The sequence below is a fragment of the Lolium rigidum genome, chromosome 5 (genome assembly GCF_022539505.1).
Source record: "Lolium rigidum isolate FL_2022 chromosome 5, APGP_CSIRO_Lrig_0.1, whole genome shotgun sequence".
Taxonomy (NCBI): Eukaryota; Viridiplantae; Streptophyta; class Magnoliopsida; order Poales; family Poaceae; genus Lolium; species Lolium rigidum.
The window spans coordinates 234,961,964-234,975,827 of record NC_061512.1 but is presented as its reverse complement, the minus strand read 5'-3'; the positions used below and the strand labels follow the sequence as shown (position 1 = coordinate 234,975,827).

The following is a 13,864-nucleotide window of genomic DNA, read 5'->3' as shown; positions in this document are numbered from 1 at the left end:
AGCATCTTCCGGCATTCGGCTATCTTCCGAGCAGTGGCATCGGCGTCTTGGCCATCCTTCAAATAAAGTAGTTCATCAAATTGTTAGCTCAAATAATTTACCTTGTTCCTCAAACACTGAATCCTCCGTGTGTGATGCTTGTCAGCGTGCTAAGAGTCATCAATTACCTTATAATTACTCTACTCGTGTGTCTACATCCCCACTTGAGCTTATTCATTCTGATGTTTGGGGTCCTGCTTTGCCTTCTTCTGGGGGTTTTAAGTATTATGTGAGCTTCATCGATGATTATAGTCGCTACTGCTGGATTTATTTGATCAAACACAAATCTGATGTTGAGAGTATTTTTTACACTTTTCAGAATCACGTTGAGCGTCTTCTTAATGCCAAAATCCGCTCAGTTCAGTCGGACTGGGGGGGTGAGTATCATCGTCTCCACGCTTATTTTCAGCGCACCGGCATTGCTCATCGTGTGTCGTGTCCTCATACCTCTCAACAGAACGGCATCGCCGAACGCAAGCATCGTCATCTTGTCGAGACAGGCCTCGCTCTTCTCGCACACTCTTCCCTACCCCTTCGGTTTTGGGATGAGGCGTTTCTTACTGCTTGTTTTCTTATCAATAGGATGCCTACTCCGGTGATCAATAATGCCACCCCTGTTTTTCGCCTTCTGAACATGCTTCCCGAGTACTCGTTTCTTCGCACCATTGGTTGTGCGTGTTGGCCTAGTATGCGTAAGTATAATTCACGCAAACTGGAGTTTCGGTCTCGGATGTGCGTGTTTCTTGGATATAGTCCCATGCATAAAGGTTACAAGTGCCTAGACCGTTCCACTGGTCGTGTCTATATCTCTCGCGACGTTGTGTTCGACGAGACAGTGTTTCCTTATGCTACTCCCGGTGCCACAGTTGATGTGTCTCAATTGCTTCCAGTGTCGTTTCCTCCTGATGAACCAGTTACACAGAGTACTGACACACGCAATTATGACATCACCTTGTTACCGGCTAATGCACCTGGTTTTGTTGCTAGTTCTCCTGTGCAGGTTTCCGCGCCTTCGGCCTCCCCAGTCGACGCTCCTACCTCGGATCATGCGCCGGCTTCCTCGGCACCTACACCTGCGGCCACCTCGGCGGCCCCTCCTTCCGTCGCGCCACAGCCGATCGACGTCGCGCCATTGCACCTGCATGCCCCGGCTGGCGCGTCCGGGCCTGGCTCCCATGCAGCCACGTCGCCCCGATCGACGCCTGACTGTGTCTTGCCAGACACGTCTCCTTCGCCGCCTCCAGCGCCGTCCCCGCCTCGCGCTGCATCGCCTCCATCGAGCGCTTCCCCGCCGGCCTCCCCAGCTCCCTCGACCTCGGTACCACCACCACCTGCTCGAGTTATTGTCACCCGACAGCGTAACGCCATCTCCCGCCCCAAGGAATATACGGATGGTACGGTTCGGTATAATCCGTACCGGCGTCGCGCTTTTTTGGTGGAACCAGCGTCTCATCGTGCCGCTCTCTCCGAGCCGGCGTGGCGTACTGCTATGGAAGCTGAGTTTGCTGCTCTTCAGGCTAATCAGACATGGATATTGGTCCCGCGTCCTCCTGGTACTAACATTGTTGGCAGCAAGTGGATTTTCAAAACAAAGTTTCGTCCTGATGGTTCTGTTGATAAATATAAGGCGCGTTTGGTGGCTCGTGGCTTCACACAGCAGTACGGTATTGATTACCATGATACCTTCAGTCCTGTGGTTAAACCAGTCACTGTTCGCCTTGTCCTTTCTCTTGCTGTTTCTCGTGGATGGTGTCTTCGTCAAATTGATGTGAGTAATGCCTTTTTCCATGGTTTTCTCAATGAGGAGGTGTACATGCAGCAGCCCCCTGGCTTTGAAGATTTTCAGCATCCTCAGTATGTTTGCAAGTTACAGCGTGCTCTTTATGGCCTCAAACAGTCGCCCCGCGCCTGGTACGCCCGGTTAAGTGACAGGCTTCATCAGCTTGGTTTCATTGCTAGCAAGGCGGATACCTCTTTGTTCATCTTTGCTCATCAGGGAGTTGTGATCTATATGCTTGTGTATGTTGACGACATTGTTCTGGCTGGATCGTCTTCCTCGGCTGTTGAGAGGCTGGTTGCTACTTTGTCTGGGTCTTTTCCTATCAAAGACCTTGGGCGCCTGGAGTATTTTCTTGGTATTGAGGCTGCTTATTCCTCTGAGGGGCTGGTATTATCACAACATAAGTATGCGCTTGATCTCTTGCATCGCGCCAACATGGAACAATGTCGGCCAGTTACTACTCCCATGTCGGTGTCTGATAAGTTGGCCAAAGATCAAGGTGATTTGCTCAGTTCGGAGGATGCTTTCAAGTACAGGAGTCTTGTTGGGGGTTTGCAGTATCTTACCCTGACGCGTCCTGACTTGTCGTTTGCTGTCAACAAGGTGTGTCAATACCTGTCGCAGCCCACTACTGCTCATTATGAGGCAGTCAAGCGCATACTCCGTTATATCAGAGGCACTGTTTCCACTGGTTTACGCTTTCGGCGTTCTTCCTCCACCGGTCTGAGTATTTTCACTGATGCTGATTGGGCGGGGTGTTCTGATGATCGTCGTTCTACAGGTGGTTTTGCGATTTTTCTTGGCTCTAATCTTGTGTCTTGGAGTTCTCGCAAACAACCTACGGTCTCTCGCTCTAGTACTGAAGCAGAGTATAAGGCATTGGCGGACGGCACTGCTGAAACTATGTGGATTCAGTCTGTGTTAAAGGAGTTGGGTGTGTTTCTCTCCAGTCCTCCTGTTTTGTGGTGTGACAATCTTGGTGCCACCTATTTGTCTGCCAATCCGGTGTTCCATGCCCGCACGAAGCATATCGAGATCGATTTTCAATTTGTGCGTGAGAAGGTTGCTTTGGGTGCGTTGGATGTTCGCTTCATCTCCACTGGCGACCAACTAGCTGATGTCTTCACCAAGCCAGCTACTCAGCTCACACTACGCCGTTTTAGTTCCAATCTCAACCTTGTTCACGACGGTTTAGATTGAGGGGGGGTGTTAGAGTTGTATATGGCATTGTATAGGTATATGTGTGTGTTCCGGTATTATCTACCGTGTGTATTCTTGTTGTACAAGTATTTACCCATATATAATGGTGCCAGCCGGTTGGGGCAAACCACGGCAAACAATTGCTTTTGATTCTACGTCGATCATGCATGGGGCGGGGGTACTGAGACATGCAGAAACCCCACCGCCTTCGTCTGTGCCTCGTCGGTTGGCCGAGGTACTTGTACTCTCCGGCGCAGCTGCACAGACACACATGGGGCAGGCCGCCGGTGCTGCTGCGTCGCAGCCTGCGGGACACGGCCTGGTTGCGTCGCGGCCTGAGGTGCTTGGCCCGGCGGAGTTGCGGTCCGTGGTGTGCATGGGCCGCCGAATTTCATGCAGTCCAAGCATGCTGCTGCTACGTCCATCGATCCAAGCAAGGTGATTGAATCACCCTTTGTATATTCTGCTAAGATTAATTGTTTGACAACTTCTCAGCAAAACCAGTATGATACACAGGGTGCCTCTTTGCCCAGTTCGCCCCAGTTTGGTTCGAGCAAAGTGTTGCCGAGGGGCATGAGCTACACTCATGAGCAAATTGTTGCTTTTGGTGGGATTCAAGAGGAGGCGATGCGGGGAGTGCGGTCGAGTGGACGACTGCGTGCCCAGCCTAATAACGATGCGACACAGATGGAGAGAGCGATGACGATCGCGAAGAACCGTGCGGAACTACCAGTGATAGGTACGACCATACCTAAGCCGACCTCTATTACTGCGTTTTCTGATGAGCAAATTATTGGTGATGCTATGTCCTTAGGGGTTTCTTTGGGTAACTCTCAATCGGCATGTATTCAGTCCGCTAAATTAATTAAAGAATTTGATATACAAAGAACGTTAACTCTCTTAAAATGTTGAGATCCAGTAGCAAATTCACAAGAGAATGATTCTCTCTGTTTGGCTGTTTCGCGCGCTTCTGCTTTGTGTGATGATCTTGATGGGGATGATGACTTCTTGGGGGATGATGTTGTTGATGCTCCTCCGATTATTAAGAAGGATAGGAAAACTCGTAAAAAAAATCGTTTGACAACAACTTGGTTAGGAGGAGCACTCGTGTTAGATTTAAACCCTCAAAATTTCAAGACGAATCTTAAAGGACTTACTTGGAACAGTGAAGGATTCAAAGATCCTGGAAAACATCTGTTTGTGAAGGAGTCGATTAGGGAGTATGACCTCGACTTTATTGCTTTGTTAGAGACAGGCCGGTCCAATTTTGCAGTACATTTCTTACGCGATCTAGCCACGGGGAAGGATTTTACCTGGTTTTGTTTGCCGCCACATGGACGGTCAGGGGGAATTCTCGTGGGTATCAATACTAATACTTTGAGGGTTAATAGAGTGGATAGTGGAGATTATTGTATTAAACTATCTATCACATCAAAAGTAGATGGCTTTGAATGGCTTCTAGTGCCGGTGTATGGAGCGGCACATGATAAAAATAAATATGAATTTCTTGTCGAGCTGGTAGGACGTGTGAATCGGAAACATTACCGATGTTATTAGCGGGTGATTTTAATATTTTGAGGAAACCGGAGGATAAAAGTAATGACAATTTTAATCCTTGATGGCCTTTTATTTTTAATGCGATTATCGAGAATTTAAATCTTCGAGAAATATGCTTGTCTGGGCGACAGTTTACATGGGCAAGTAGAAGGGTGATCCTCACTTATGAAAAGCTAGATCGTGTTCTTGCAAGCGTCGAATGGGAGCAAAAGTTCCCTTTGGTGTCGGTTCGGGCTTTGACTCGCTCGGGATCTGACCACACCCCGCTGTTGATTGATGCGGGGATTCAGGCACATTTGGGTAAATCGGCACGATTCTCTTTTGAGATGTCTTGGTTTGAAAATGAGGGTTTTTATGACATGGTGGCAGCCGAGTGGGCAGCCGGCTCTTATGGGAAAACGCCTATTCAGACTTGGCAAAATAAGATTAGGCATTTGCGTCGATTCTTACGTGGATGGGCAAAAAATTTGAGTGGGAAATACAAAAAAGAGAAGGAACGTTTGTTGAATATCATTGATCTTTTAGATGTTAAGGCAGAAACTATCCCCTTGTCGTTGGAAGAGCGTAATGAACTAAAATTGGCTAATGAAAAGCTAAACAAGCTTAGAAGGGAAGAAGAGATAAAGTGGGCGCAAAGAGCTAAGGTAAAATACATTCAAGAGGGGGGCAATAATACTAAGTATTTTCACCTCATAGCAAATGGAAAGCATAGGAAAAAGAAAATTTACCATTTAGAGCAAGAAGAGGGTACTATTGTCGGTGATGATAACCTAATGGTCTATATTTCCGAGTATTATAAAAAACTCTTTGGAAGCCCGGAACCTAGTGACAAAGGATTACTTTGCCAATGCCTACAGATTGTAGACTAGGGTTTTGCTAGAAGTAGAGGGCAAGTAGATCTCGAAGGTTTAGGCGAAAAGTACTCGACGATTATGAAAACTAGGATTGTGTTGACAGTAGATTCGATCCTTTCTTTGTCCCTCGACTCCCCCTTATATAGGAGGTGGAGCCGAGGGTTTCGTTTTGTACAAGTTACAGAGTCCGGGACGGTCTCTAACTCACCCCGCCAGATTACAAATAATACTTCCTATTACAATTCTAGCTTTCCTTAATATATCTTGGGCTCCCGAATCTTCTTATTCTTCGGATAGTGGGCCTTCAGTAAACCCCGGGTACTATCTTCGGCAGGCCCATTTGGGATGCCTATGTCACCTAGTTCTATCGCTTTGGATGAAACTAGAACGGATGATATCCCGCAATTGTCGACGGAAGAGAATAATATGTTAACGGCTAACTTCTCAATGGAGGAGATTCGTAACACGATTTTTGAAATGGAACTTAATAAATCACCAGGACCAGATGGATTTCCTGCAGAGTTTTATCAGCGCTTTTGGGAAGTCATTAAACATGATTTGATGGCACTTTTTGAGTGTTTTCAAAGAGGAGAACTGCCCCTATATAAATTGAATTTTGGGGTAATTACTTTATTACCTAAAAAGGAGAATGCAACGCAAATCCAACAATACAGACCAATTTTTCTGTTAAATGTGAGCTTTAAAATCTTCACAAAGGTGGCGACAAATCGTATTTCTGAGGTAGCGCAGAAAGTTATTAGACCTACACAAACGGCTTTTATTCCAGGACGACATATTTTAGAAGGGGTGGTAGTTCTTCATGAGACGCTACATGAAATGCATAGGAAAAAGCTGGATGGGTAATTTTTAAGATTGATTTCGAAAAAGCATATGATAAGGTTAAGTGGCCATTTCTGCAACAAGTGCTCCGTATGAAGGGTTTTGACCATGTATGGTGTGATAGAATAAAGCAATTTGTGCAAGGTGGAAGTGTCGGAATCAGGGTTAACGATGTTACTGGTCATAATTTTCAAACGAGGAAAGACTTCGGCAGGGAGATCCTCTATCTCCGATTCTTTTTAATATAGTCGCGGATATGTTAGTGATTCTTATAGCTCGCGCTAAAGAAGAGGGTAAAGTTGGGAGTTTGCTAACTGATTTGATTGACGGAGGACTATCCATATTACAATATGCAGATGACACAATATTATTTTTGGAACATGATATAGCTAAGGCTGTGAATATGAAACACATTCTATGTATGTTTGAACAATTATCGGGTTTGAAAATTAATTTCCACAAGAGTGAAATTTTTTGCTTTGGTAAGGCAAAGGATATGGAGGACCAATATAGAAATATTTTTGGGTGCGAGTATGGATCCTTACCATTAAAATATTTGGGTATTCCTATTCATTTTAGGACACTTCGAAATACGGAGTGGAACCCGATTGAGAATCGGTTTGCCTCTAAATTAGGATGTTGGCGGAGTAAAATGTTGTCGTATGGAGATAGACTCACGTTGATTAACTCGGTTCTCACGAGCCTTCTGATGTTTATGTTGTCTTTTTTGGAAATCCCAATTGGAGTGAGAAAGAGGTTGGATTATTATAGGTCAAAGTTCTTTTGGCAATCTGATGAGCAAAAAAAGAAATATAGATTATCCAAGTGGAATATTGTGTGTAGGCCTAAGGATCAAGGGGGTTGGGGATTGAGGTTTTAGAATTGAAAAACAAATGCCTACTTAGCAAATGGTTGTTTAAACTTCTATCGGAGGAGGGTATGTGGCAACAAATGCTTTGTAACAAATATTTGAATAACAAAACTCTAGCACAAGCAGAAGCTAAACCGAACGATTCTCCTTTTTGGAAAGGCCTTATGAATGTTAAGGACGATTTCTTCAAAAGAGGGTATTTTAAAGTGGGTGATGGGACTACTGTTAGATTCTGGGAAGATGTTTGGATGGGAGATTCACCATTATCCCATCAGTATCCGGCTTTGTATAATATTATTCAACATAGGAATGTGTTAGTATCAACAGTGTTTGCTACTCAACCTATTAATATCTCTTTTAGAAGAGGCTTGAATGATAATAAATGGTTACAATGGATTAATTTATGTCAGCGCCTAATCACTGTGGATTTAACAACTGAATCGGATAAGTTTGTATGGAGACTTACCGACTCGGGTAGTTTTTCTGTTAAGAGTATGTATCTTGATCTCATGAATGGACATACTTGTTTATCTTCGGAAATACTTATGGAAATTAAAAATCCCATTGAAAATTAAAATTTTTATGTGGTTCTTGAGTAATAAGGTGCTCTTAACTAAGGACAATTTAGCTAAAAGAAATTGGAAGGGATGTCAAACCTGTTGTTTTTGTGCTTCACGTGAAACGGTCAACCATTTGTTCATTGATTGTCCTTTCGCGAAGATTGTTTGGCGCATGATGTACTTAACTTATAATATTCCTCCACCGGCTAATATTACTAATATGTTTGGTAGATGGCTTAATGGAGTACGAAAGGATGATAAACAGAAAATTCGAATTGGAATATCGGCTCTATGTTGGGCAATCTGGAGAACTAGAAATGACATTATTTTTAACAAGCAAGCCGGAACTAATTTTTTGCGAGGTTATCCGGCGAGCTGCTTGTTCGATTCAACAATGGGTTTTCCTTCTCCCTTTGGAGCAACGGGAGGATATGGTTACTGGATGCAACCGGATGCTAGTGGTTGCTCAGGACTTCTTTTTCCAGGCTACTGGGTGGCGGCATCTTCATAGAATAGCAAATGCATAGCTTTTCTAGGAAACGTATTTTTGTTTGGCTGATTCATGTATTCACTTTAGCCGATCCATGATTATAATAAGTGACTTCGAATTCTTGCAGACCTGATACTATGATTTAATAAAGCAAGCCGTGTCCATCTATTGATGCAGAGGCTGGGGCAATGCTCTTTTATCTAAAAAAAAGATGGGAGTTCCATCTCGCTGGCGCAGTGAGCCACGAATCACATGCAGCCCACCAAACGTGGCCTAAATGTTTTGGCACACTTTGAAGATGATGAACTGTTTGGAATGATCCGAGACATATTTTTGTTCATACTATCGGCTGAGAAACTACGTACCAGAGTCTACAGTTCCCTTGAGAGTCGCTGGTGTCAAACCGGGCCGAACCGAGGCTATCCTCGACGGCGATGCCGACGAGGTGGTGCTGAGGCGAGGTGCCGGTGGTTGTAGGGTAGGTTCTAGGTTAGGTGATCTTGCTTTTGTGCTGTGTCGGCGGATGCCGTGGTCTCGGCCGTGTGCCGGGAGGGAGATGCTGGATCCTGCGCCCAAGATCTGGTGTCGTCGGCGCCTCTTCCTCGTCGCGGTGCTCCCTCGGTCGGAGCCGGAAGCGATGATGTGCGGAGGTACCGGAACCTCCACAAATAAAGGCGCTTGTGCAGGTTTGGATCGAGGTGGGCTGCTCCGTGCAGGCCGTTGTGGTGATGGCGAATGGAGGATCCTGCGGAGATCTTTTGAAGGGCAGCGATGTTGGAGATCGAGAAGCGACGCTTGGTCTCGCTCTGGGTGGCGGCGAGATGGTGGCGGATCCGGCGACCCGGATCCAGGATGCGGCGAGCATGGGGAAGATCCCCGGCTGATGGGCGACAGAGGTTTTATCGGCTTCGTGTTGGACGGGCCTCCTATGCAGCTTTTAAAGCCCGTTCGGGCGATGGTGCTCTTCCGTTTTCTTCGCCGGCGTTCGTCGGCGGCGTGCGGCATAGCTGGAGGTTGCAGTTTGGCCAGGATGCTCTTTGTAATTTTGTTTTTTCCTAAGGGTCTTTCTGCAAAGTGTGTGGACGCGTGTGCTTCTCGGTCTTTCGACCGCGTTCGGGCGTCGGTGCGTTGTAATGCTTATCTTTGAAATGAAACGTCTCCCTTCGTTCAAAAAAAAAACTACTACGTACCAGGATGAACTCTCGATCGGTCAGCCCACCGCGCGGACAGACGGTGGAGAAGGGAAACATGTGTTACGTAGGGGCGCGAGACCATCGCATCTAATGCCGCCACTGCTAAACACCACATGGGATTTATCATGTCGGTGCAGAGCCAGATCGATCACGGAATGCATGCCCGGGACGGGGCAGCATCACAGCACAAGGGCCAAGGTGTTAGAGATGCCGGATCGGGGTACAAATAACATTGTACACACGCGTCAGTTACTTGCAAAGCGACACAATTATAAGCTGCAAATCCAATTATATATGTCAGTGACACAGTGCCAGTGTGCATTGCACTGAACGGGAAACGAACGGTGTGTACGTATGTGCACCGGAATAGCATGGTACCCAAGGGCATCTCTCCGCCGTCCGCCCCAAAGGGCCGTCAGACCGACAATGCCAGACAAATCCTTTTGGGGTTCACTGTTCACACGGTGACCCTCTATTGCGGTCAACGTTCCTCATAAGTTGTATGCTCAAATCAATTTAAAGTCATTGAATTCTGCCGCTCAAAGTCATCACAAATTTAAACATGTAAAAAATTCAATTTTCCATCATAGTCCAGCCACACCATCAAAGTCCGACGATCACATATCAAGGAGAGCCCATCGAGCGAATATGACATGGCATCGCTTGCCTGCACTCCTAGGCCCGACCCTATGGGTCTGGTCTGGTGCAGGAGTGCCGCGCAAAGATTAGGACCGCACGCGATGTCGACAATTATTTGTGCCATTGGTAGAACTCATTTTCAGGCCCGCATCTGAATAGCCCTATTAGATGGACGGCGATGGAGATGCCCTAAGATAGCCCGAGTTGGATTGAGCAACCATTGCCCAGTGACTGCCTCCCTCCCTCCCGGGCCGCGTGGGGCAACTCCGGAGGACCCTCCCTCGTCCTAGCGAGCCACCCCTTGATCTACTCCCCACGACCGTTGTCGCCATCTTTTGTCGGTGGTAGCGGCCACCCGCAGCCTGTCAAAAACGGAGGGTGAGGGAGGGCGAGCTCCGACGTCCTCCTATGTGCAAGGCAGGCCGTCAACGGGGCGATGCATGTGGAACGTGTGTGGTGGTGAGGTCTTTCACGATGGTGCGTCGGCTGGCGGCGGGTGCTCCTCCTCGCATTGCGGTTCTGCCGAATCTGGTGAAAGATGGCCCATGTTTTGCCGTATTCTTCCTCAACTTGCTTGGCCGGTGTGGTTCGAAGCGACAAATCCAACATGGTGTCGGCGGGTGGCATGGGGGCTACTAGATCGGCTTGAATAAAGGTGGCGTTCCAAGGGTTCCAACTCGCGCCAAGATGTTGATCTGCCGGATGCCTGTCCCCACGACCTGGCTGGAGTGTCGTGTTCTGGAAGGCTCCATGAGCAAACTCAACTGGACGATTCATGCCTGGAGATTGCTGGATCGGGTGAGATTTGGTCGTGCGCACCCATGTTTTTCGCAAACAGTTTGGTTTCAGAGCGAGCATTGCGAAGCTCTGCTGACTGTTACCATCATGGGGCACGCTTTCTCGCTCCATGGTGAAGGCAGCTGGCAGAGAATGCCATGGAAACTGAGATCCGAGGACTAGCAATTGTGATTCGTGTCTTCGCGGCGATGTGGAATTGGCCTGGTGATTCGTGACATGGAGCATCGGTATCGGAAGAGGGGGCGACAACAAAGAAGAAGTTCAAAGTCTTACCTTTCAGGATAAAAATCCAAGGCATTGTTTTGTGAGGATGTTTTTCTTCAAGGTGAAAACCTAAGATCTGTGATTGGACGATGACGACGTTTATGCACGGTTTTCTTGTTAGAGTTGTCGGTCTTTGAGAAGATGGATGGTGGTGTTAGTACAACTGCTAAAAGAAAATATATCACTTTAGGTGAATGATTTTTATCGTAATTCTTCTCTTTTTTAAGCTGTGTGCATACCTAACATGGCTAGGACAATGCTTTGTTGCAAGTTTAAATGTAATTGATGTTTTCACAATATTAATATCCTCTGACATACTCTCACCGTAAGCACGGAAGCAGGCGCGGACTCTGGCCTGACATGGAGGGGCCATATGTAAACAAGAAAAAAGAAACATTCCTGACTTTGCTGCGATTGTACCAGAATTTTCCCAAGTCGTGTTGTTTGTTTACCCAATCGGAGACCGAGCGAGTGAGGCGCAACTCAACTCAGCTCATCAGCTCGAGGTCGAGTGGTGTCCAGCCGAAACCAAAAACCACCGCCGCGTGAGCCCACCTCACGTATCTCCTCTTTAAATCCACCTCATTCCCCGCTGCTCCCTCCTCAGCTAGCCCGCCTCTAGCACACTCCCATTCGCATACCACGCCACCCGCCAAGCTTTAACTCAACCGCAGGCGAGCGAGCGAGCGCGGACAGTGCCGACAATGCCGACGGACGCGGCGGCGAAGGGGGTGAAGCTGGAGCGGTACGCCAGCGGCAGCGCGCTGCTGCTGCGCCGGGTGGCCAGCGGCAAGTTCGTGGCGGCGTCGTCCCACCTGCTCTTCCGCGCCACCGTGCTCGCCACGCTCGCCCTCGTCTTCCTCTTCGCCTTCCACTACCCGTCCCTCCTCTCCCGCTCCTTCAGCCTCGTCTCCGCCGACGCCTCTTCCTCCTCCGGCGCGTCCAGGCACACGTCGCACCGGAGCCTCCTCATGTCCTCGGCGTCGGCGGCATCGGTGTACGGCGGCGAGAAGTGGGAGAAGGAGATCCGGCGGAGCGCCAAGCCGCGCCGGGACGGGGGCATCTCCGTGCTGGTCACTGGCGCCGCGGGGTTCGTGGGCTCCCACTGCTCGCTCGCCCTCCGTGCGCGCGGCGACGGCGTGCTGGGCCTCGACAACTTCAACACCTACTACGACCCGGTGCTCAAGCGCGGGCGGCAGCGGCTCCTCTCCGACCGCGGCGTGGTGGTCCTCGACGCCGACATCAACGACGCGCTGCTGCTGGAGAAGCTGTTCGAGGCGGTGCCGTTCACGCACGTGCTGCACCTGGCGGCGCAGGCTGGGGTGCGCTACGCCATGGAGGCGCCGCAGACGTACGTGGCCTCCAACGTGGCGGGCCTCGTCACCGTCTTCGAGACCGCCGCCAAGCACGCCGACCCGCAGCCGGCCATCGTCTGGGCCTCCTCCTCCTCCGTCTACGGCCTCAACACCGAGGCGCCCTTCTCCGAGGAGCACCGCACGGACCGCCCGGCCTCCCTCTACGCCGCCACCAAGAAGGCCGGCGAGGCCATCGCGCACTCCTACAACCACATCTACGGCCTCTCCATCACGGGCCTCCGCTTCTTCACCGTGTACGGGCCCTGGGGCCGCCCCGACATGGCCTACTTCTCCTTCGCGCGCAGCATCGTCGCCGGGGACCCCATCACGCTCTACGCCGACGCGCGCCGCGACTTCACCTACATCGACGACGTCGTCAAGGGCTGCGTCGGCGCGCTCGACACCGCCGGCAGGAGCACGGGCTCCGCCAGGACCGGGAAGAAGACCGGGCCGGCGCCGCTGCGCGTGTACAACCTCGGCAACACCTCGCCCGTGCCGGTCACCCGGATGGTGGCCATCCTCGAGAAGCTGCTCGGCAAGAAGGCCAACAAGCGCGTCGTCACCATGCCCAGCAACGGCGACGTGCCCTTCACCCACGCAAACGTGAGCCACGCGGCGCACGACTTCGGGTACCGGCCCACCACCTCCCTCGATGTCGGCCTCCGGCACTTCGTCGACTGGTTCGTGGAGTACTACAAGCTCGACACCAAGATCGTCAAAGCAACCCGTGCCGCCGACAAGAAGCCGGCAACCAAGAAGAAGGCACCGGCCATGTCGGCGTCGTCGTGAGCATGCCAGAGGCCCAGAGCACGGCCACCAGCGACACCACCAAGTGTTCATTCCTTCCCTAGCAAATTCTTGGAGGCATCAATCTCTGCCTTGTCTGTAACCTTGTAAGTGTTGATCCTACGGTGTTTAGTTAGCAAATAATGTTGGGAACCGAACCAGCAAGGGTAGATAATACGGGGGGTATAGTCAGATCAGATAAGATCAAACAGAGGAGAGGCAGGAGGACTGAAGAAAGATGAAGTCACTGGCCTCTTCTCAATCAAATTGTTTCTTTCCACCTTTTCCTTTTTGGCATAATGCCACTTCTTCTTCTCATCTTCTTGCTCATGTGAACCATAACAAGATGTATGTACGCTGGATCGATGAATCCAAAATTCCAGATAAACACAGCTTGCGTACAAGAACCACAGTTCCACTTGCACACTGTTTTCTTTCACAGAAATCCAAATCCAAGCTGTCCATTTTACTGCTACATTCTGGGTATAGTTCTTGATCCATGGACCTTTACTACTTGTGTACCTAGTTGGTTCATCGTCTGGCTGTGAGTGAGCTTCTGAATTATCCACCACGTTGCGGTTGGCCAAGGAATTAATGGCGATGGTTGTCGGTCGTCAGTAGCATGGTCCAGCCACAGC

General features: G+C 49.3%; 1 protein-coding gene across 1 annotated transcript; it reads left to right on the top strand.

Annotated features, from left to right (window-relative positions):
- The first annotated feature begins 11,744 nt into the window (after positions 1–11,744).
- On the top strand, positions 11,745–13,650 carry LOC124653492 (UDP-glucuronate 4-epimerase 6-like). Its single transcript, XM_047192549.1, has one exon. The coding sequence runs from the start codon at positions 11,790–11,792 to the stop codon at positions 13,227–13,229; it is 1,440 nt and encodes a 479-aa protein (XP_047048505.1). The 5' UTR covers positions 11,745–11,789; the 3' UTR covers positions 13,230–13,650.
- Positions 13,651–13,864: the final 214 nt, after the last annotated feature.